Genomic DNA, 23105 nt, shown 5'->3' on the forward strand with positions numbered 1-23105 from the left:
TGTACATAGTGTGGAGGTTCAATAGGGATGGTTTCGTGATTCTTTGCATTCTTTGGTACTGGTCGCAGACATGGTTGGATCATGAATGAAGGGTCGAGGGAGGGTTCAAAGAGACCCTGGCATGTCCATATCTATCCCTTGCTGATGCTTTGTAGATGGTTGTAGAGCCTCATTGGTGGAATGTGGATGCATGCCGATCGCCAGGCACCCGCGCAGGCAGAAGTGCTGCCAAGCTGCCAGCCGGGGAGTATAAAACCATGGACTATATGGTCTGGGCTTGAGACAACACAAACCTTTCTCTCGTTAATTGATGAAATTTTAGTCGAGAATCGTGCAGCTCTACAATGGCCCCTGCAGTATCCGCCCTCTCGCAAACCCTGCGGTCCCTGACTCAGAGCAAAATTCGTGAGCTCGAGAAGCGACGCAAAATCTATGAGGCTGATAAGGCTGCTATTCTAGAGGCGACCCATGCCACTCAGGACCCTCGTCAGCGACTCGAGCACCTGCTCGAGGGAGTAAGAGAGCTCTGCCCGTCGGCGTCTAGCGATCCCACTATGGTTAACATTGAGCGGTGGCTACATCAATCAATCTACGACTCGTCAATCCCGCCAGGAAAATTGCAGGAATTTGAGGCTCAGCTTCTCAGGAAACTCAACATCCAAAGTCGAAAGCTAGGCCTGGCTGACCTGTACTCGCGGCTGCTGACGGAATGGGTGGACCCGCCTGTTGCGGCGCCCCAGGATGAGAGCGAGATGGCGGTCGACGATGACTACATGGTTGTGGATGAGCGACAGAAGCAGCGTCTGCAGCAACTGTGTGATCAATTTGATGCGTCCGTTTTCGAGCCGTTGGAGACAAACGAATGGCAGATACGGGCCTTCCTTGATGATCTTTTTCCGGATGAGGAGAGTGTGAATGCCTTGGTCTATCTTCGCAAACAGGTCAGGAACGATACCACATCATTTTGGGAAGAACAAGAGCCTTTTACCGCGCAATCTGTAGAATATTGTGTGCGTGGACTCTTGAATGAAGAACTTCTCAGTGAGGAGAAGAGGGAGATTATGAATTCGTTTCTGAAGACACCGGTCGCTCTGACTGAGATCGCCGATGTCTTGAATATGCGATACAGTGATATCGAAAACTGGGCCTGGCATGCTGGGGAAAACGGTATTCCTGTTGTCCCCCGGCAGCAGGCAAATGGGAAGTATCGCATTTGGATGGACGAGGATCTCCTGCAGTTGATTTTCCTGCAGTATATCGGCACGCGACATTGTAACATTCTGAAGCGTCTATTGTCAAGGTTTGTCCAAAAGGACCCGGTGTGGAACTGGAAACCCGAGCGACAGATGACGGCACGCGATCGCCTTCGACGGAAATACTACATGGGTAATGACGAAGTATATTCAACTGCTGAGGAGTTGCGGTTCACAGAGTACCTGGAAACTTACTTCTTGTCGCAGCTGCCAAAATCAGAGAGAACATTGAGTGAGAAGGGCAATTCATATGATGATGACAATGAAGATGCTGGGAAAAGCCCAACAAGGCACGAGGGAAAGAATTTCCGACAGCAACTGCTACGAAAGATTGCCACGGAGGCGCTTGTCCGTCGACACTTGCACGGTGCAGCAGTGGTGGTCCAATCCGACATGAAATGGTACGCCACTTGTCTGCCGCACAGTACAATTGTCATTATCATGAAGTATGTTGGGTTCCCAAAGAGGTGGATTGACTTCTATCACCGTTATCTGGAAGCGCCCCTGAACATGGACAGCTCCTATGAGGGGCGTGAGCCAGTTGGACCACGCATCAGGAAGCGGGGAATTCCATTCTCACATGCCGCTGAGAAAATGCTTGGAGAAATGATCCTCTTTTTCATGGATTTAGCAGTAAATCGCGAAACGGGCTTGCTCTTATACCGCCTGCATGATGACCTGTGGTTGTGCGGCGAGCCAGCCAAGTGTGTACGAGCATGGGAAGTGATGGGTAACTTCGCCAAGGTCACAGGGCTGGAGTTTAATTACAGCAAAACTGGGTCGGCTTATCTGGCTGAGTACAGAGATCCCAGAATCGCTGCCCAGCTCCCGAAAGGTTCAGTCACATTTGGATTTCTGAAACTGGATGCAGACACCGAGACGTGGGTGATTGACGAGACCCTTGTCGATGCGCACGTCCAGCAACTCAAACAGCAACTAGATCGCTGCGATAGTGTAATATCCTGGGTCCGCACATGGAACAGCTGCATCGGAAGGTTCTTCAAGAATACCTTCGGTCAGCCTGCCTACTGCTTTGGGGAGCCTCATGTACGTGCCATTTTGACCACGTACAAGAAGATCCAAGATAGGATTTTGAATGACTCGGCATCAACAAGTATTCCGGAACATCTGCGGGCAATTATCACAGGACGGCTTGGTGAATTTGAAATTCCGGATGCTTTCTTTTTCTTCCCCGAAGAACTGGGTGGACTTGGCCTACGCAATCCCTTCACCTCCGTGCTCCTGGTTGAGGGTATTATGGGTGAGCCACCGCTAGCGAGGATAAAGCAATATCTAGAGGAAGAGAAAACCTTGTATTCTCAACGAAAAAAGACGTTCGAAGACTTGAGCGATCAACGAAGGCGAAAGATGCTAGAGACCTGTGTTTCCAATGCAGATCTTGACGGCGACTTGGTGACCGAGCGAGAAATCCATACGTTCATGTCATTCGAGGAATTCTCTCGATTCCGCGAAACTGCAAGTGGCAATCTCAGACGGATGTATATCGATTTGATGTGCGTTCCGACAATGCAACCACTTAATAAATCACCGGAGCTCGAGAAAGCTTTACGGAAGACACTAACCCAAGGGCAAGTTGGCAACTTGGACAGTGAAGAGCTATGGCACTTGCAATTATATGCCGGAGAGGTGCTAGAGAAACTGGGAGGTCTCAGACTTGTGGATCAGAAGTTCCTGCCCGTTGGAGTTCTGGGGATGGTGAAGGAAACTCGGGTCAAGTGGCAAATGGTGCTCTGACATATCGTCTTCTTATGAGCTCTAATTTTCTGAATCATAGTTAGTTATACACTTTAAGTAGCGAATAATTTGGTCTGTTACACTCACACTCAAGGGTCTTGGTTACAAACACATGCCTGAAATAATGCCATCCGTAGACTTACAACAGAAAACAAAGGCAACAGAGTAATGTACTCAGAGAGAGGAACATCGTCGATGCCTTTTCCATATTTCTGCAAGGATCAGCTTCGTGCAAAGTCAATGAGAGTAACCTTTTCAATTGCATCTGCCCGTTCTCGTGTATGGCGTTTAGTGCCCCAATAGTATATGCATCAATGTCTGCACTAAACTGCTACTCAGTCACATTAACCTATCAGTGTTTATACCCCGGGGGCCAGAATTGTGTCGAAAATGAAAATCGGTGGTGACCAGTCGCGCTAATTCAGCCGCGGCTGACTAGCGGCGATGGGAATCGATAGCTGCATGCCGACAGATTATTGCGATTTGCGACGCGGGTGCCGTCCCCACATTTATGAACAATAGTTTGGAGCTGGCTTTGACTATATTGCTTTTTCTTGCAGAGTGTCCTGGAGGTTGGGTGAGTCGCTTGCAGTTAGCGATTGCATATCGCCAATGTTTTGTCGATCTGTCGCGTCTGCTGAATACCACAATACTTGGAGCCGGACACCCATCCTGTATAGTAGAATTGCGTGTTCTTGTTTTCATGCGAGTAAGCTAGTTAAAAGTGACCGGATATTTCAATACCAGTTAGTCAGACCATGAGTGTTTCGGTGGAATAAGCGGTGTACACCGATATGTTCAGCTGAGTATGATAGCCTGCAAGTTGAGGAATCATCGTCCGTGAAACCCAAACAAGGGTAGCTTATTGTCGCAAGATAAGATAATACTTGGTGATTACGATCCCTCTGTTATAGAGTAGGGAACGACATAGGAAGCTGTCGATGACCTCACGACTTCCAGAGTATTCAATTTCAACCTCCGCGGGCCCCGTACGTCATAAGGCCACTGAAAAGACACTGTTAAGCACATTGTGACAGATCCAAGATCAATAATGTTTATTGTAAAAGAACGTGAGGGTGGCGATCGACGATCTGAACCTATTAGCGTCTCATTCAGCCGCTAGCCGCGGAATACTTATAGTACTAGAGAAGCCACTGCCCGTCCTTAATTTTGCGTTCGCAGCTGGCCTGTGGCTTCTTTTTTCCCATAGTGAGTCGGTAGTAACCATGAAGGGGTATTTTTTGCGGGGATTGGTCATCTCAATGGTGGCTCCCGCAGCATATGCACAGGCTACAAGGGCTATAGCTTCGCTGAGTGCAGCAGCGGCAACTGTGACAACGAGCCCTTCTGCTGCACCGCCCTTGTTTTCTTATGAAGCAGTACAGCTTACTGAGAGTGCATTGGCTAGAGCTGATACCGCCCTTAATAATGCGAGTCTATCGAGGATATTTGCTTTCGGGGCAAGTAACTTGACTAACAGCAGCGGAACCCCCCAGCATCGTTGCAAGGTCATGCCAGGGGATGCGACATGGCCAACCGAATCGACCTGGAGTGTTTTTGACCAGTTGCTTGGTGGGAGTTTGCTTAAGCCTGCACCTTTGGCAGCGTCCTGCTACCCGAATTGGCCCGAATATAACACCGAGCAATGTTCTGAGGTAACATCGAACTGGCTCGACAATTCTCTGCAGTGAGTATATCAGTGCCATACTTCCGCGTCAAGGGAACTTCATGCTGAGAAGTATTCAGCTACGATGATCCTAGCTCCATCATGGCACCCTTGGATGAGGGTCGCTCGTGCATGCCCATAGGGTACAACTATACCAGCACCTGTACGCAAGGCGCTTACCCTACGTACGTCGTCAACGTATCCACTGTTGCTCAGATTCAGTTGGCCGTGAACTTTGCCCGAAACCAGAACCTTCGCTTGATAGTCAAGAACACCGGTCACGACTTTAACGGCAAGCCATCAGGAAAAGGAGGTTTGTCGATTTGGACGCACCGACTCAAAAACAAGGCTTTCTACCCCTCCTTCACGTCTGACGGTGGTTATGTTGGACCTGCTATGAAGCTCGGAGCTGGGGTTCAAGTTTCGGAGGCGTATAACTTCGGGAAAGCGTTGAATGTGACCGTCATCGGAGGCGGATGTCTCTCTGTTGGAGTTGCTGGTGGCTTCACACTTGGTGGAGGCCACTCGCCATTGAGCAGCATGTATGGCATGGCGGCAGATCAGGTTTTGGCTCTGGAAGGTTGGTTACCCCTGTGACTCAACATATCATCATTGGTGACAGTTCACTGATCAATCTTCAGTTGTCTTGGCGGACGGTCGCTTTATTACTGCAACTTCCAAGCAGAACTCAGACGTCTTCTGGATGCTTCTCGGTGGTGGAGGCAGCACAATTGGCGTGGTAACATCCATGACCATCAAGGCTTATCCGAAATTGCCCACGACAATCGTAACTTTCAACTGGACGATGAACGACACTCCAAATGCTGAAGCGTTCTGGGCCGCTTTCCAGTCTTACCTAGACCACTTCGAGGACTTTGTCAACGCTGGAACATATGGATACTATTTGCTGGGATCCTCGGCAGCTGAGAACGGGCAAGCTTCTTCCAATGACACTGACTACAACTTCCGCATGGTCTCCTTTGTTGCGCCCAACATGACCATTCCACAGACGCAGAACCTTCTCAGACCTTGGTTCAATACCCTCAATAGCCTTAACGTTAGCTTTACTCCCGCTTACAGCCATGCGGATAGCTTCTATGAAGTTTGGGAGGAGGATAACTTCCCTCTGGAAACCGGGGGGTTAGACATATACAAGTTGGCTTCACGTCTTTTGCCTCGAAATGTCTTCGAGAACGAGGACCTTCGTAACCGGAACTTCCTTGCTCAAAAGGACGCCGTTGACAAGGTATGCTGACCGTTCAAATCATATTCGCATTAGTTACTAACCGTAGTAGGGCTTATTCATCATGGGCTTCCACATCAGTGGTAAAGGAAGCGCTGTCGAGCCGCCGACGGACATTGCAGTTTTGCCGGCATGGCGTGACGCTCTCTCTCACGTCATCGTCGCAACCGAATGGGAATTCACCTCGAGCTGGGAAACAGTCAAAAATTCTTCACTCTTTGTGACGAACTGGATGGATGCTCTGCGGGAGATCTCTCCCGACTCTGGCGCGTATATGAATGAGGGTGATTTGTTGGAGCCCAACTTCCAGCAGGCATTCTATGGTGCCAACTACCCGCGGCTGTATGATTTGAAGCAGAAGTACGACCCGACCGGGTTGTTCTTCGCTCTTACAGCGGTGGGATCGGAGGACTGGGAAGTTCAAGTCACGGATCCTTTGCCGTATTCGTGGAACAATAATGGGCGGTTGTGTCCGAGATCTTCTTGAAGAGGGGGTGAGGTCAGTGCACGAATGATATGTGAAGAGTAGCGCTTAGAGCCACCAAAATATTCACGGCAATCGTACCTCTTCTCGGTGGAAGGATAGGGGTAAAGAGCGGTTGTCAGTCAATGCAGGCAAACAATTAGAGACAATAATCTGATGATTGATTCCCCATGATCGAAATGATTCCAAGGCCAGGATAGAACGTCAGGATAAGGTGAAGAATGTCGGGAGGACAAAGGTGACACTAGTACCGCCGGGGGACAACCTCGAGGCTGCAGACCGAGAACGTGACTTTCTCGATTCAGCTAGCCCCAACGACGACAAACGAACATAGCCAAGTATCAGATTACAGCTCTAACAGGATGGGAATCACATCCCTTGGTTCTTCGAGCGCATAAACAGCTGTACATTGTCCCTCTTCCTCGACCTGAACCACGAGAACAATAGCCTTCTCTGACCCAATAGTCAAGCATGTGCTATTACCACATGATGAACGAAAACCCGAAGAGCTATCCTCGACAACGATCTATGATAGACGAGCAACTTTTTCGATTAGTACGTGTGCATCTCATAAATGACTCACTCGAGGCAACTAAAGAATAGATCTACAACCGCGACAATCGCGAAAATCCACCTCTCCCCGAAACCCAGCGAGTAGCCTAAACCGGGAATAGTCTACGCGCCGAACGCGACTCAGCTGAGCCCGCAGGCCAAACTGTCCAGTCATTTGCCAACAATCTGGTCTGCATCTGCCCTGGGTGTCAGCAACAGTCTCGGCAAAAAGATTGTCCAACAATCAAAGAAATTCCTCAATTGATACTGGTGAATTGACGGCGGCTAAACGAGTCGGGCTGCAGTCACCAGATAAACCCTCGCGCACATACAAATTACATCATCAGTCATATGAGCGAAAAGAAAAACGAAAAAGGCAAAAGGACATGATGCATGAAATAGATAGGGCCAAGCAGCCAACCTCCCAAATCAGTTACTGGTCGCGGTACTTTATGGCAAGAAGGCATGGTACTTTTGCTCGAGGGCTACATACAGGGGGGAAAGGGATCGGCATGGACCCATCTTTTGTAACGGAGGGTTCGGAAGTCTCCGCGGCGAACGGCAAATGCAATGGTACTTTTGGCCGCATCAGATCGGAGACACCCGGTGGAGCCACCAGTGCTTCAATTTCTACTAGTAGTATTGGGATGTGGCAGGACTCGTAATTGAGGTCTGTCTAGGAACTGAGTCTGGCCCCCCAACGGAACTGGGTTCTTTTGCTTGGTGGGACGGTTTATTGATTTTGTTTCTGTTTATATACTGGGGGGGTAACTTATCTCGGCGGTCGGGATGGTTCCAATACGATGTATCTAGTAAGTGTGGCGTGCTGACGTTGGTAGGTCCCGTCAGCGATAGGAACTAGTTCCATTTCGAACTTCGTGGCGGTGCTGTTGTTCCTCTCTTCCTCCTCTTCCTTCCTCCCCGGGTACTAGGTGGGTGGGAGAGGTAAGAACGTCATCCTACATATCACTCTGGTTCTTCTATGGTTGAACACCAGCTGAGCTCTTCGTATGATTAGGCAACAAAGGGTACACCGGCAGCTGTGACGTCAGGGATTAATCTAATTTAGGGCGCATGGACAGTGTCACCCCACGCTATGAATTTAGCTCATCACAGGGCGTTCATTCGTAACAGGGGCAGCTGAAGGATAGATACATTGTCATAATTCAAGTAGAAAGAGACGTTGGTTAGCTTATATGACCTTTATCTGTGTCAAATAAAGAAAGGTTTATCAAAAATATCCGGACTGGTAGATGGTATATAATGAAACAACGCTGATCCGCTCACGACAAGAGAAATGCAATCAAAAAAATGAGGCCAATAAACGTAAAAATGCGGAAATTTGGGAAAGTCAAATAAAAAGGGAGATCAACACGAAGTGAAGAAAAAGCAAGCAGATGCCGAACAAGAAGAAAGAGTCCAGAAACAACAGAGTTCCGATAAACACCCGGCATCGCCATTTCTCCGGAAGTTCATCAGTCATCGCTAGCTTGAAGGAGATTGCTTTGGTCGGTTGATTATGCGTTTCTTCTCTTGTTCTAGAAGTTCTAGGGCGTTAGATGATGCACAAAAGAAAGCAATAATGGGCAGTACATACCTAAAGCTTCGTTGATCTGGCGCACAGTATCATCATGAATTTTGGCCCATTGGGCTTGGTATGTAGCCAGGTCCGGTAAATCAGAATGTGTGCCATTAGTGGCACGGCCAGAGCCATTGTTTTCGCTGGTGGCACTTCGGTCCATTGTGTGTTACTAGTATGTATGTTGTATGGTCGCCGCCTGAACACAAGTGAAAGAAGAAGACGTCCGTAAGGCCAGATTAAGCTTCGAAGAGGAGAGGGGTGGGTTGAACGCAAGATAAGCTCTCACTGGGAAGTGATCATTCTAAGTCGACCTGCTAGCAGGCTGTCGAGCATATTTATAGACAACTAAGTGGCCCCGACGTCAAGTCCATTCATCATTCCGGGTCTATCGACCTGATAATTCACTCTCCCGTGCCATGTGGCCGCCCGTCGACGAGGAGTCCACACCCTTGTGTATCGGCCTTGTTCGACAATTCCCTTGCATTCCGTGGAATGGACAAGATTTGTTATTCAAAGAACTGAAGAGATGACCCGCTGCTGATGGGGGGGGAAAAGCTTCCCCGTTGTGGCAGAGTGGACAGGCGGTGGATATGCAGGTTAGCTTCTGTGGAATACCACCGTCCGACAATAATGCGCCAGGCCCTTCTTCCCAAAGGGAGCCCGTCGTGACCGACGAGTCCTTGGGACATCAGACTGGTCGGCTCCCGATTGGCCGGGGAAGTAGAGAGAAACCAACATCGGAACGAAGTCGAAGGGCGGGACGGAACACGTAGTTCGCAGGGTGAGGGTTTGTGTGACAGACTGTCGGGATCAACGGTTCTGGTCTGATTGGCTTCTTACTCTCCGATCCGTTCACGCGGATGGTCTTCCGGGCATACTAGTAGTTTTGATCCCGGGTATTGGGCACCGACGAGCCGGTTAGGCTATAGTAGCAATGAATCTATTGTGCGACAAGTGACGACGATGTTGGAGGAGTGGGCCAACTGAGACGGTCGCCGGGCGGAATCTAGAACTCAAACAGAAAGAAAGGGAGGACAGGCGACAAAGAAGAGAGAAAAAATGATGAGAAAAAGCAAAGAGATGCAGATCGACACATCGATCCATGGAAGTTTCGCCCTTTCTTCTTTCGAGGTGTGTGGATGCGTTATTCGAGAAAGTCAGACATGTTTAATTCGGTGGGTATCGCGATTGATCATGTTTCCGATCGGCTGGACCGCGGCGGATGGAGTCCGTCAGCCCGTCTATTGAACCACATCTGCGCAAAAAATGGCTGGCAATTACTTCAGGCGATCAATAGTCCAATCGGGGAAGCAATTCCGTTGTCCATCTTGCAGGACCCTGAGATCCACCACTGACCACAGCTTCATGAATACTTTAGAATGCCGGAAAAAGCACCATTGGCAGATAAAATTGTGGGACGGGAATCTTCTAGGCCTCCTTTTCACCGCCACTTCCGTCGCCCTGTTAATCAGTATTTCCAGCCTCAAGGAAAAGGAACCCAAAGCTCAAAGAACGGCCTGTGGAAGGAAGCCTGTGAGGGTTGAGTTCACCGCCATAAGCGTCAGAACCAACGAACGATGATAAATACTAACCTCCCATCTCTGTGGCTGGCCATTGGATCTGAATGTTGTGGAACCCGGCTGGGTTCCTGATACTAAATGACTAGTAGGATTTAGAGCTGGTGCGAAAGCATGGCAAACCAACAGGCATCTTTCCAGGTACCAGCCGTCGTCGCATGCAAACCCATCATATGACAGGATACATCTCAGCCTCGTTTCACCCGACGACAGGTACAGAGCGCAGGTTTGATACGCTAGACGTGGCCTGTCATGTCGGTTTGCCTAGTGACGAGTTCCCTATTTCGTTATAAGCTCTACTACCTAGCCAGATGGGCAGATATATGTGATGCTGCTGTGTCACGCCCAGTTGTTATAAGGCAGCGGGCCCCGGTTGCATGTTTTCCTTGGCTTGGGCTTCCCTTTGTTTCCGTTCTTCGTCACCTACTAATAATAGGTAATCATGTCGACGCCCACGAATCTTGTGTTCCGTCTCCTTTCTTTCCGATACTTTTCTTGCCGCCCCCTTTGCTCCGGTTTTCTTGTGCGACATCAGGCTTTTCGTATGGTTTCGCTATACAGCCCATGGCCTTGTTGAGTCTGCAGTAGTTCCCCACATAACAGCATCCAGCAAACCCGCTATCAAGTGAGACATCCATTGTCCCTCTACCCGAGATCCCTGAGGGTTGAGACGGACTCAGCCCATTGAACAGCCCAACCAGTCAGTGATGCGTATCATGGTTCTCATGGTCTGGAATGTGTCAGTGACTTGTAGCCTTCGTACTGTGGAGCGAAGGACAAAGGATGTCATCAACCTATTAAACACTTGTTAGAATAATCTGACGTACAGCAACTAAATGTTCTTGGGCTACTAGGGGATAGCAAGGGGGGTTGTACGTACCTACCTCATCTCGCCTGACTGAAGCTGTGGCAACTATAGCACCTGTAAGGAGTCGGCCATGCAAAGTTACCTCGCTGACATAGAGTTCGTTTCCTCCATGTTTCTGCAGCAAAACAACTCAAGACAAAGGGCAGATACTAAGTCTGTTGTGCGTATAACCACAGACATATTCCATGATATGATGCATCACTGACTTGTTTGGCTGTTTGACATGCCGGATCTGTCTGAACCCTCGGGGATCTCGCGAAGGGAAACAACGAAATGCCTCACTTGATAGCGATTCTGCTGGATGTTTTTACTCCGTCTAATCATCTTTCTTATTATTCCCCAAGATATCTTAGAATGATGTTAGTTGTCATGGTAGTAGTGGTGGTGGTCAGAGACTACATGGACACAGGTGGTAAAGGATCTGGTCATACCTGGCTCCAGTGCATAAAATATCTCCACATAATACATAGCGAAGTATTAGGCTCTTCTGAGCTGCCGCACATGTCAGACACATCCATGCTACCGAGTCCTCCCTGGCATAGAACTGCCTTCCCTCCAAGTCAGGTACCCGGACAAGATCTCGTGACCAACTGGCACCTGACTATTCTTTGCTTGTGACACTGGCAGCTACCCCGAGTTGATACAGTTCTATTAGAATTGCACAAAGACATGAATACTCAAATTCACCAACTATATACTGGAGGAGATACTATGTACGCAATACGCTTCTAATTCATCGCCGTCTCTACGAATTCAGACAGAAACAAGCAGGAATCATCTCAAAGCCACTTTCGTCCCATTCCTTGAACAAACGGTCAGTGTAAACTCCTCCACCCACGGCCCTGGATCCCTGCTTTCTAGCACAGAGAATCTCTGGGCTAGCCGAACCGTGACATACCCTGCCTCCGTTAGTGCATACTGTTGGCCAACGCAAATTCGTGGTCCCCCGTTGAATGGCAAGTACTCCCATCCCGGACGGATCTCAGCCCAACGTTCAGGCCGGAACTCATTTGCATCCGGGCCGAAAAAGTCTTCACGACGGTGAAGAGCATAGACATGATAGGCAACGATAGAGCCTTTTGGCACGAAAACAGGCGACTTGCCATCTGGCCCACCACCGCGCGGAAGTACTGTATCTGTGTTGGCAAAGCGCAAATTTGCTGGCACAACAGGGTGGAGGCGAAGAGCTACAGTGCCAAGTAAGCCATGTTTCATGAGACTTTTTGCGGGTCGGTACTACTTACATTCATTCAGGCAGAATTTCACATATGTCAGATTACGCAGTTGCTCGTACGACGGCGGGCGACCTTCTAGGAAAGAAACTTCCTCGCGCAATTTGTTCCAGATGCGAGGGTTCTTTGCCAGCATAAAGAACAGGTTGCTCAACAAGGATGCCGTGGTATCTCGCCCGGCCAGGAGAATATTCATTAGTTCGTCGCGAATCCGCCTTCGGTCTCCCGTCTGCTGGGCTAGACTATGCAGGAAAAGGTAATTTTTCTTTCCCTTTGCATCGTGACTAGCCTCTTCGATAAATGGCTTCTGGTTGCTGGACTGCTCTCGTACTTTCAGTGCACTGTCGACGAATTGCTCCACCAATTTATGGCAGATATGATTGGACTCTTCTGCTTTGCGGTCGCGCCTGAGATATTTGAGCTTACCAAGGCGTAGGTTCATTGCGATGGCCTTTTGTGCATAATTGAAAGCTCCGGCAAAGTCCTGTTCTGTACTGTCACGGGTCCCAGCCAGTCGCTTCTTGAGGCTGTGCACGCTGTGCCCGAAGAGGAATTCCGTTGCAGAGTCGATGGTGAGCTCGAAGAATAACTCCTGTAGATCGACCGTTCTGCCATCGGTTGGGATCAGTGAGACCATTTCGTTGACGAGTTCCTCAAAAATATCCAAGTGCGCGACTTGCTCTTTCGCGAAATTGGGACGGACCATGGCACGCGACTGCGCCCAGTGCTCGCCGTCGGTGGTGAAGATGCCATGGCCCAAAAGCGGACCCATTGCATCGATACGGCCTGCCAAGCCATAATCCTTAAATCGGAGGGACAATATTGTCTTTATGTTCTCCGGCTCGCAAGTTATAACAAAATGGGTCAATCGTCGTTGTGTATATGTGTTGCCATATAGCTTAAATCGCTCGCTCAACCGCTCGAGAAGCTTATGTTTTCTTGCATTTCTAATCTGCTCAAGAAGAATATCGAGGCCGAAGATAGGATCCTTCTGAGGATAAGATGGTGGTGGTTGACAATTGTTCGCTTTCATTATACGACGATGCGTCCATTTCCGTTGCAGGTAGGTTATGGTATACCAAAGAAAGAGAGTGACAGTCGCAATCGTAAAAATAGGATGATCAACTTTGTTGAAATCCATGGTGAGCTACAATTCTATCTAGAGATAAACAAGAGATGAAACTTCTAGGTTGACGGGCGACCAGAAGTCCTTTTAAGCAGCAATTGAGTGATGTATCAGATGATGGCAAGCTGCAGCTCCGGTGGCTACCACGGAGGGTATCTGCCGATCCTGGACCATACCTTGTAAGTCGAGAATGCCTGAATCATTGGCGAACAGGGTCTCGTGTGGAGTAAGTACAGCCTCGGCAGCAGGATAAGACTGGCATGCTGACACAACCATCAAGGGAGATAGGAATGAGATGATAGCCTTTCAGCCATTCATGCCCTGTTTTGCGGGGTTCTTACTAGCGTTCAGCTAGGAAAGATGCTTGCAGGAAGGATCAATTCGACCTGAGTCACTCTAGTTGCGCAGCTCATCTCTCACGTGTCAACTTTCAATTTTCATATAATCACCGCAGCGTAAGCAGTTGAACGATAACAGCATGAAGGTTCCAAGGCGAAGCCCCGAATGACATCACTCAAAGCGATGAAGATTTTTGCTTCTTCCATTGTTTGCTTTCTAATTCATTTTCGTTTCCTGTTATGCCCCTCAATGCCCATGATGACCTGTTCCCGAGATGCAGAATCTCGGATCTTCCCTAACAATACTAGCCGTACGCTCACCGAGATGTACGTACATAATCCAGCATAAGGCCCGCCCTTTTCAACCAAGTGGACAGGCCCTCAAGCGGTTCAATCGGGTGTAACCACTCCAAACTTAATCCAGTAACAGTTGAATGAGGTAGGCCTCACTCATTGGGGATCACGCTTGCCTGGCGACTGATGTGATAAGCACTAGAAACCCCACGCGACAATGCCACCACGAATGGGTGTTGCGTATTCTGTGGCCTATACGCATTCACGCAAGTACCGATAAACTATGGAGGTTGCTGCTTGGAGGCAAAAAATAGTTCAAGTGACGCCTTTTTAGCCCGGTGCTACCCCACACCGCAGCAACGCAGTCTCAACAACCGATCTCACTCCCAGCCACCAAGGCGTGAGATTACTTTCCACCTCGAGGATGACCACTGATGGAAACCTAGGAGAATTAATCGACATCTCACCAAGACTGAGCGAGCAAGAATATACGCATACATACTTTCCTTGTTTGAGAAAAGCAACAAACCCGATCACTGAGCATCGAGCAGCTGGTCATCACGGGCCTCCAAGCAAGCATCGGTCATCTTATCGATTGCATCCGCCCGCTCCGTGTCTGCGACCCAACCTCTGTCCACCAATCTGGCCAAGGCATCCCCCACCCAGTGCTGGCAGTTCCACTCCAAATCCAAATACCCATTGCGCACCGGCGTTCGTGCCACCGTCTCCCGAATATCATCTTCCTCAACGGAGACCGACAAATCCGTCACCGGCACCGCACGCACCAGATCCCCAAGTTCCATCGGATCAGCCCCAGGGTATTCCACATATCTGTAGAGACCCTGGGTACCTAGGATATGTAGGATACTGCGTTTTTGTGATGCGAATTGCACGTACAGAGCCGTGTGTCGGTATTCGCTGTAATCGAGGGGATCGCCTCTGTAGACGAGGATAAAGAGTCTGTGAGACATGCTCCCAGTAATTATCTGTTGGTATTCTGGAAAGTTCTCAACTAGACAAAAAAAAATCCCCCAAGAAACGGGGATAGCAATGGTAAATGATGATCAAGTATGGAGGGGCAATTAATGCGGTGGTCGCGTTAAAGAGATACGCCGACCGGGAAGAAGACACGCTAATCGTTATTGGGAAGTTGTGGATGGTGGGTTGGTACTGGTTCTGCCTGCCGAGATTTGTGTGTGCCTGAGCGCATCCAAGTCACACAACCAATCAGTATGCAAGATTTTCGAAAGTATCCAACATAGACTCGTAATTTCAGAGAAAAATAGCATTGTTTATATTTGGACAAGTATGATATGTGGCTTGCCTTTGCATTTACAGTGGCAACGGAAGGTTGCCCTGGAAGCTTCTGAAGGTTCCGGAAAAGTAAGCATACTATGCCTCACATGATACTAACTATCAGCCTTATACTTTGATCAATAAACTGCTAATCATCGAACAGTTAAGTTTCCAATTAGACAATGAATTTTAATGATAATTGCCGTTAGCCAAATCTTGAATAAGAAACCCTTGTATATTCTAGTAGGTATGCAAGTACGCACAACTTGTTTACCGTGTTTATCAACGCAAAACGCTACGAACTCATAACATACGATCTAAAATAAGATCTTCAAGCTAAGCAGTACCCCACAAGATAGCAGAGATCTTACATGGATCTTCAAAGATCAGCACTTAATCGAAGCACATGCATTTGAAGAAGAACAAGCAAACGTCAGGTCAAATTCCTGCGGTGTAAAGATACTCCGTCGCTATACCATCGTTATCATCCTCGTCATTGATGGGGAAGAAATAGAAGCTCACTCCCAACAATAACTGGTACAGCTACAGGAGATATCACCCTAAGCTACTCCCACTCAGCCTCAACGTGATCCTCCTCAGCGTTCCAAGGCTCTAAGCTTCGCACTTATTTCTTTCCGGTCGAGCCACCGTTTCCGCTGGGAGGAGTGTAGGTCGAACCACCACTTCCGTTGTTGTAGTAGGTGCTTCCATTGGGGTTAGAGTAGTAGTAAGATCCGTTGCTGAGAGGAAGGCATTAGATGGGTTTCGGCTTGCTCTAGTAGAACTATAGGTAGGCTATTGAGATGGATGACAGACCTGTTCGAGTAGTGGTAGGAGTTCGAGTTAGAGCTACCGGATCCGTAGTCGCGGGAGCACCAGTGGTTTCCCTTTCGATTAGGTTGATTTGTTAGTCGTTGTTGAGGGTGACTCATGGTATATGGAACTTACCTGGCTGTTGGTGCCGGAGCCCTTGTAGCTGAAGTCCTTTCCGGAGCTGGACATGGTTGTGGTTTGTTTTTGTTTAATGGAGAGAAGATGTTAGATGGTCAAGAAAATGGGGTTTGGATGAAGAGTTGGAAGTAGGATAGAGGGGAGTTGAGAAGGGTGGAAGTGTATTACATAGAGAAATCTTAAATGGAAGGAGGGGCACGGCAGCAGCCGGCAACGGATCTTAGTTCCATGTCGAGAATATGGATTTTTCCTTATTCCATTCACTATATCCATACGGGTAATTAGACTGGTATATTTGACAAAGAATGGGAGATTGAATACACGCATGTAGGATGTTGGCTGGAAATCAGGAATCCTTACTAACTAAAGTAATCATCTCTTAACTACCCAACTCAGCTGAGAATCCCATACAAATTCTATGGGAATCCCAGCTAAGACGGATAACATAAAGATGAATCATTTTTCACATAAAGTCTCGTATTATTGACATCATTCTGATTATTTGATTCTTTATTCACTGTTTCTTACCCTACTTGCTTACCCCGCTTTCTTTGTTTAATGATCAAACTGATGATTCATGATTCTGATCTAGAATCATTCACTGAAAATGATAAATAAGGTCTTTCATCCCCTAGCTGAAGCAAACAAGCAAGCAAGTTGAATTCATTCACTTCCTATCTAAAGGATCCACTTATTTCCTATTTAGGAAGTAAATGTTTGCTTCCCTTTGACAAGTTTGTCAATTGTATTGACCTCTTATTATTATTATTATGATTACTTTGATCTAGTTTCCTGATTAGGACTAGTGATATTACCTCTTTGGGCTTAGTGCCGTATTATCTAATCAACTTAGCTTCTTGCTAATTCTTTCTACTATATGACCGGCCTAGCTCCGCTAGACCGCTTTTCTTTTTCGGACTAGCACCCCTGGTCCGTCCCAACATAGGATAGTAGACTTGTCACGGCGTCAAGTAGTTAAATAATTGATGTATCGAATTTGCTGTGACCGAGTGGACAAGATCTTTAATGATCTTCAATTTCTATGTGTATGAATTAGTAGAGATCTCCTTCTGTTTCAGATACGTTCAGGCCATCGGCTGCAATATGATGGAGATACTATAGTCGATACTAGGACTAAGTACTAAGAATTGGTCCTGCTGGAAAGCTCTCTACCCAATTAGGAAGGCACTTCATTGGCTTATGCATTCTGCACAAGATCTTATGTCAGCAAGTCACCTTCCGTGCACATTCCCAATACGGAATAGTCCCACTCAAAGGGAAGTATGGCGACAGGTGGGATCTCTGCCTTATCCCAGCCTAGGTCCTGTACCTGACAGCTTCAGGGTAACGGTATCGGACCCCGAGGTCCCTGCATTGGCTGCATTGCTAATAGAGCTTAATGGCACGAGCTCGCTTCAATCGATAAGGCTGCAGTTATCACGCTGCATTTGCAGAAACCTCTTGCCATGTCTGGCGAGAAGTTATCTATACGAGAAGCCCGTCCTTTCATGAAACAGAAGACACTCTTCTATGTCTAGCTAATGCGTTGTTCATCGTGCAAGATCACGGTGCTCAGAGGTGGTATGTCACATCATTTACAGCTGACGTTTTCAGAACATCACTGCCCGGACGAAGAGACACTCACACTTACAAAGGCAGTGAGGTATTTCACCAACGTGTCTTGTACACAGCGCCTAAGTCCTCTTCAATCTTTTAGTACTACAAAATAAGGTGTCCTATACGGATCACGTGTCTCTTCTCAACCTCATATCTTCCAAAAAGCATCAAAGTTCTGACGGTCTACACTCATCACCGCAACCGAGCTACCATGATCAGGTTGTCCCTAGGCATCTGATTTGTGTTTCTAGGCATCTGTCTAATTTTCAGTTTACAACTTTGCTTGGAATGGCACTTACCATTCAATGGCTGTGCTTGAGTCCTGTTTGACCATGTCTCTATCGCGATAGCTCAAGCACTATTTCCGGAAAAGGCAAGCCAAGTCATCCTTCATCTCCCTTAATAAATTTGCAACTAACTTCATAGCCCATATAAAATCTATTAGAGTGTTTTTGATTCTCTCTTCTTCATTTGCCCCATACTGCCGATCCTTGGGTTCATGCTAAGAGCCTTCCAACATGCCATCTACGAACCGACGCTTCCCCCCGACGCTCCCAAGTTCTTTCTTGATTGAGCTGCTCATAAAAATGATCAGTTTAAGGCATTCAAATAAACTATATATGTCCGCCATACATACAAGCTTTTACAAAGTTATGATCGACAGAGCAAAAGCACTTACACAGCCGAGCTGCGAGATCTCACTAGTGATCTTCGGATCTTCAGATCGACAGCACAACTTCAGAATACCTTCTACAATCTATTAGATGAGGAACAGCTATTTTCAGCATCGCGCGCGCATTTATTTCTTCCACTCAAAGTAGGTACAATCACTCAAAATCATCAACAGAAGCAGAATTAACAACTCAACAAGATCAGATCAATCCGGATAGCTCATCACTCATTTTTCATTCATCCCCAGGGCTTGTCGTCGAGACAAAGACATTGAAGCGACCGATATCTCATGCGTAGAGATCCATTTAAACGTAGGTGACAGTGACACTGTCGCCAGAGACGGAGGTCTCGGTGAGGACGGTGCTGTCCTGCTCGATGTCCATGATGGTGGCGTCAGAGGGACCGACAGTGGAGCCGCCGCTGGTGGCCTCAGCGTTGGTGAAGGTAACGGAGCCGAAGTCAGCGAAAGCAACAAGGGAGTCACCAGACTCGAAGTCCTCAACAATCCACTCGGCGTTGGTCTCGCAAAGGTCACCCTCGACGTTGCCGCTGAAGGTGTGGCTGACGGACTGACCAGTGGTCAGGTTCTCAACGGTGGCGCTACCGCTGCTCTTGCTGGTGGCCTCGACAGTGACCTTGATCTGGTCACCCTCGGAGATGGAGAGGCTGTCAAAGTTGTAGGCGTAGTCGGGGTACCACTCGTACCAGGCCTCGTAGGAAGTCTGGCCATCCTCGTAGCAGAAGTCGACACCGGTCTGGAGAATAGCGGTTTCGCAGGTGTCACCGTCGATACCAACCCAGGCAGAGGCGCAGTACTCCTCGGACTGTCTCTTGTTCTTGTAGTAGCCGTAGCCATAGTCACCGTAGCCACCGGAGCTGCTGCTAGAGCCAGCAGAGACACTGGGGACAGTGAACTCGCCAGTGACCTTGGTGTAGTCATCGCCGATCAGAACGGCACCAGCCCAGTTGGAGCTGTACTCCTCGTTAGAGGTGCCGTTCAGCTTGAGGATCTCCTTGTCGGAACCGGGGATGTAGGGAGGGTTGCTGTGGCGCTTGGCAGCGGCGCGGGCCTCCTTGCGAGCACGGCGCTTCTCAGTGAGAGGAGCAGCCAGAGCGGCAGTGGCGAAGAGGGAGCCGGTAAGGATAGCAGAGAACTTCATTTTGACGTTTGAAGGATTGGTTTCTTCGAAAAGATGAAGAGCTAACTTATTGACAAGGTCGGTGATGGAAGAGTGAGATGATCGAACCAGGCGATGCTTGAGAGACTTGCGATGCTGGATGAAGAAGAAAAGCAACCAGAACAGCGGAACTCAGGCTTCTATTTATGCTCGAGCTTTCTGCGGATGAAGCTGGTGTCTTCTTTCCCTCTTCCATGCTCTTCCGATAGCATGCAATCCGCCGACGATGACACCACTGCTCCTCCTCGTCCGACGGAGTTTAATCTCCAGGTCCGCCTCCTAAAGTCGACTAAAACCGGGGATGCAGAGTCGTTCACCGTCGGGGCAGCAGCAGCCATAGCTGCAGAAAAGAGACGGTCCCCACCCAACGATATGGGGGAAACGATTGTGGACTGCAAAAGGTCGAGCGAGAGTGGAGCATCATACTATCCGTCCAGCATGGCCCGCAAGAGTTGGCAACTCTACGCAGAGAGACATTCTGGTTGGAGCGCAATTCCTTGCAAGCCAAGATTGTGTTGCATTAGTGATCATCTCCTCTTCCTTCGTCCAGGCCGCAGAGGACCCCCCCCCCCAGCAAGCCATATCCGCCTTTCTTTTTCCCCCTCATTGTTGGATCCCGTTTCTACCTAGTAAGGTCCTCCTTCAGAACCTTACCTAAAGGGCACGGCTAGCCAGCCAGCCGGCAAGCCAACCCGCGGACTAAACTCGGATACTCCGGATAGAACGAAACTCTCCCTAGCAGTTGCGGACGAACATGCAATAGTACAGCAGCCACCCGATCCAGGAGCGAATTGAAGTCAACCAGACATCGTTCCACCAGTGGAGAGGGGAGGGGAGGGGGGGGGGGAAAGGGAAGAGAGGGGGGGGACGGAAGTCCGACGGCTTGGCCCAGCGCCGGGAGCAGCGGCAACTAACTAGGTTACTCGGCCTTATCTTACGGCAGGGCTTAAGGGAGCTGGCTGGCGCTTTGGGCAGGTTTAGTATATTGGAGTGGAGGATTAGTGGGCGGATGGCGTTGCCCGAAGAGGCATGGGGGAGTGAAAAGGGAAGAGGCACCGGCGCAGGCACAACAAGCTTCGCCCAAGCCTTGTGGGCGAATGATAAGCAATTAGGGAAGGGCGCGGGTTGGGATGGGAACTGGAAAGAGGATAGTACAAATGTTAGTAGTACCATGCTAGATAGATTAAGGTAAGAGAGGGGGAAAGGTGTGCGGGGAAAGTCATCAATTGGCTAGCAGGGGTTTGATAAGAGAGGATTGGAGAGGAATAATTCTAGGTAACTACTATCTCGTAGAATGCTGCTGGCTGGCTGGCTAGCTAACAACAAGACTGAGTAAGAACAAAAGTAGACTAGATAAATCGAGGGGGCTTGAGCCGGCGTGTCTTGGCCGAAATCGGATGTAACCTTTTTCAGTCAGTATATTGGCAGTTTTGTCGAAAGTCTGCACTGCACGGGCAGTGGAGATCAGGTGAAATGAATCATGACGGACGAGGCGCGAGGGGAATCCGATTCGGGGCACAGCACCAACAGCGATGGAGGGTTTAGTGTATAGAGAAATAGATTAAAAGCGGGAGTCTAATTCTGCAGAGATAAAGCCCGGTGACAAGGCACAGTAACCAATTAGATACGATAGAGCTAAACAGTCAGACAATGCCGCCACAAAAGGATTGTTTGGCGTGGGGGGGGTTTCTTTAATAATCCATCCAATTATAACCAACGGGCGGGATCCGTCCGGCTGATCCCTTCTTGATTGAGCTTAATCTCCTTGACGAATACTGTTGCCAATTCGCTTGTAAGTTATTATTTTTAATCAATTGTTATTTATACTTATCCGCTTCGGCGAATTTATCTCCGGGTTTTTTGCTTCTGCTATTTGCAGCTGATTTCTGCAGGCACCCAACTTTACCTTACCCAGTCTTACAAATTGATTGGTTTGATATGTATTTTCAAAAGAATAGTAGTAAGTATCTTGTATCTTCTATCTGTTTCTTGCTGATCCCGATTCTTCCTTCACTTTATAACAATCCAATCATGTTATTCATTCCAGTCTCTCTAAACTTAGCTCCGAGCCAGCTCCAGCTTCAGCTTCCAGCTTCCGGCTCGGGAATTGACTTTCCCTTTCTAGGAGCTTCTCCGGATTTAGCAGAGTACTACTAGACTAGTAATAGGCAGCACAAGACAGGAACCTAGCCATATGGAGCAGTACCCACTACAATAGCAAACAAGTTCAGTTTAATTCCTCCTTATCAAACCTCCGATATGACCGATGGAAACCATCATGCAAAGATAAGTTGTGTGGCAACTACGCAGGATCCCTCTGAACAATTCAGAAGATACTAGATACGTACTAGGTACTCCGTAGGGTACCGGCGAAATCCTTCCTACGAACTAGCTAGCCAACTAAGCGGAAGGTCGGAAAACCCGCTTAAGCCCCCTGACTTAATCCCTCAATCCATGCCCTTTTCCAACATCATAATTATACTCATCGTCCAGTCATATTCCTGGAACCTACCTACCTCATCGGAGATGCAAGGTACATACCACAGACACAGACATACAGGTTATGATATGGTATGGGTTTGGTTGGTTATACGCGGTATACGCCGGATATGCATGAATTTATTATCTCTACCGAGCATTAATAGAATAGAGTGATTAATCCTATATTTGCATACCATGGATATTAACGATAGTAATAATGACAAGGGTCATAATCATGATCCTGATCCAAACTACCCGATCATTCGAACCAGGCACGACACGACTGGGCTGATTTCTGCAGCTTGGCCAGGGAAACACCCTCCCCCCTGGGGTGGAGCGCTATGACATAGGTGTTTAATTTGTACTATACTATACTAGTTATAGTCAACTCAATTCATTTAAACAATTTCCCTTTCTAGCCGAGATTGTTCTCTATCCGGATATCCCACCTGGACTTTCTATCTCTTCCAGAACCTAATACTATACTATCGCTAAAACATCTTCATACTATACTACTAAGTAATAGAATACTCCACCGGTCCTCCGACAATTCAAAATGAATCATCATTCAAACGTCGCAGTTTCCCCCGACACCATGCGAGCGATATCATGCGAGATGCACGTGTTTATCTCAAACTTTCCATTCTATGCCCTGATAATGTCTGCACGGGATTCCGTGGGGACTCCGTGACAATTCCACAATGCTTGTCTGAAGAAAGAGATAGCGGAGAGTACTCGGGGAAATTTTCTTTTCCCCCAAGGTGCTGTTTTGCAGCATGTGATGGACTGGGGTTTTGTTTGTTCTGGATCCTGATTTTGTACTATGTATGTATGTAGTGGTGGAATGGTCTAGAGTATTGCTGGTGGGTTTTGGGGTGTGTTTCTTGGTTGGTGAGGAGGGAGTGGGTGGCTGGGTGGCTGGGTGGCTGTTCGGGGCTTG

At 48.3% G+C, this 23105-nt stretch overlaps 7 protein-coding genes across 7 annotated transcripts; 2 read left to right on the plus strand and 5 right to left on the minus strand.

The window, feature by feature from the left end:
- Window positions 1-344: 344 nt before the first annotated feature.
- On the plus strand, window positions 345-3008 carry BO79DRAFT_203594 (uncharacterized protein; the record flags this gene model as incomplete). The annotated part of the gene is made up of 1 exon (XM_025681733.1): window positions 345-3008. The coding sequence occupies one exon, from the start codon at window positions 345-347 to the stop codon at window positions 3006-3008; it is 2664 nt and encodes an 887-aa protein (XP_025534864.1).
- A 1226-nt stretch (window positions 3009-4234) lies between these two features.
- Window positions 4235-6404, plus strand: BO79DRAFT_276374 (FAD-dependent oxidoreductase; the record flags this gene model as incomplete). Its single annotated transcript, XM_025687750.1, has 4 exons — window positions 4235-4695; window positions 4755-5221; window positions 5316-5920; window positions 5970-6404. The coding sequence occupies 4 exons, from the start codon at window positions 4235-4237 to the stop codon at window positions 6402-6404; spliced, it is 1968 nt and encodes a 655-aa protein (XP_025534865.1).
- A 1695-nt stretch (window positions 6405-8099) lies between these two features.
- Window positions 8100-8695, minus strand: BO79DRAFT_276377 (uncharacterized protein; the record flags this gene model as incomplete). Its single annotated transcript, XM_025687751.1, has 2 exons — window positions 8100-8456; window positions 8551-8695. 2 exons carry the CDS (start codon window positions 8693-8695, stop codon window positions 8305-8307), a joined length of 297 nt encoding a protein of 98 aa, XP_025534866.1. The 3' UTR covers window positions 8100-8304.
- A 3059-nt stretch (window positions 8696-11754) lies between these two features.
- On the minus strand, window positions 11755-13353 carry BO79DRAFT_276380 (cytochrome P450; the record flags this gene model as incomplete). Its single annotated transcript, XM_025687752.1, has 2 exons — window positions 11755-12167; window positions 12225-13353. 2 exons carry the CDS (start codon window positions 13351-13353, stop codon window positions 11755-11757), a joined length of 1542 nt encoding a protein of 513 aa, XP_025534867.1.
- An 856-nt stretch (window positions 13354-14209) lies between these two features.
- Window positions 14210-15016, minus strand: BO79DRAFT_60560 (uncharacterized protein). Its single transcript, XM_025689481.1, has 2 exons — window positions 14473-15016; window positions 14210-14412 (listed from the first exon to the last, which is right to left on the minus strand). The coding sequence occupies exon 1, from the start codon at window positions 14939-14941 to the stop codon at window positions 14504-14506; it is 438 nt and encodes a 145-aa protein (XP_025534868.1). The 5' UTR covers window positions 14942-15016; the 3' UTR covers window positions 14210-14412; window positions 14473-14503.
- A 772-nt stretch (window positions 15017-15788) lies between these two features.
- On the minus strand, window positions 15789-16298 carry BO79DRAFT_211578 (uncharacterized protein). Its single transcript, XM_025683045.1, has 3 exons — window positions 16215-16298; window positions 16083-16153; window positions 15789-16006 (listed from the first exon to the last, which is right to left on the minus strand). Exons 1-3 carry the CDS (start codon window positions 16266-16268, stop codon window positions 15892-15894), a joined length of 240 nt encoding a protein of 79 aa, XP_025534869.1. The 5' UTR covers window positions 16269-16298; the 3' UTR covers window positions 15789-15891.
- A 2325-nt stretch (window positions 16299-18623) lies between these two features.
- On the minus strand, window positions 18624-19932 carry BO79DRAFT_211579 (A4/G1 family peptidase). The gene has a single exon (XM_025683046.1). The coding sequence runs from the start codon at window positions 19664-19666 to the stop codon at window positions 18812-18814; it is 855 nt and encodes a 284-aa protein (XP_025534870.1). The 5' UTR covers window positions 19667-19932; the 3' UTR covers window positions 18624-18811.
- Between the last annotated feature and the right edge of the window lie 3173 nt (window positions 19933-23105).

The sequence above is a fragment of the Aspergillus costaricaensis genome (genome assembly GCF_003184835.1).
Source record: "Aspergillus costaricaensis CBS 115574 unplaced genomic scaffold BO79scaffold_46, whole genome shotgun sequence".
In the NCBI taxonomy this organism is placed as follows: Eukaryota; Fungi; Ascomycota; class Eurotiomycetes; order Eurotiales; family Aspergillaceae; genus Aspergillus; species Aspergillus costaricensis.

Excerpts from the sequence above, each read along its gene's own strand:
- BO79DRAFT_211579 (XM_025683046.1), bottom strand. The coding sequence starts at position 19,666 with ATGAAGTTCTCTGCTATCCTTACCGGCTCCCTCTTCGCCACTGCCGCT.
- BO79DRAFT_60560 (XM_025689481.1), bottom strand. The coding sequence starts at position 14,941 with ATGTCTCACAGACTCTTTATCCTCGTCTACAGAGGCGATCCCCTCGAT.
- BO79DRAFT_211578 (XM_025683045.1), bottom strand. The coding sequence starts at position 16,268 with ATGTCCAGCTCCGGAAAGGACTTCAGCTACAAGGGCTCCGGCACCAAC. Across the intron at positions 16,154-16,214 it reads GCTCCGGCACCAACAGCCAG|GGAAACCACTGGTGCTCCCG; the intron begins GTAAGTTCCATA and ends CCTAATCGAAAG. Across the intron at positions 16,007-16,082 it reads TCCTACCACTACTCGAACAG|CAACGGATCTTACTACTACT; the intron begins GTCTGTCATCCA and ends CCTTCCTCTCAG.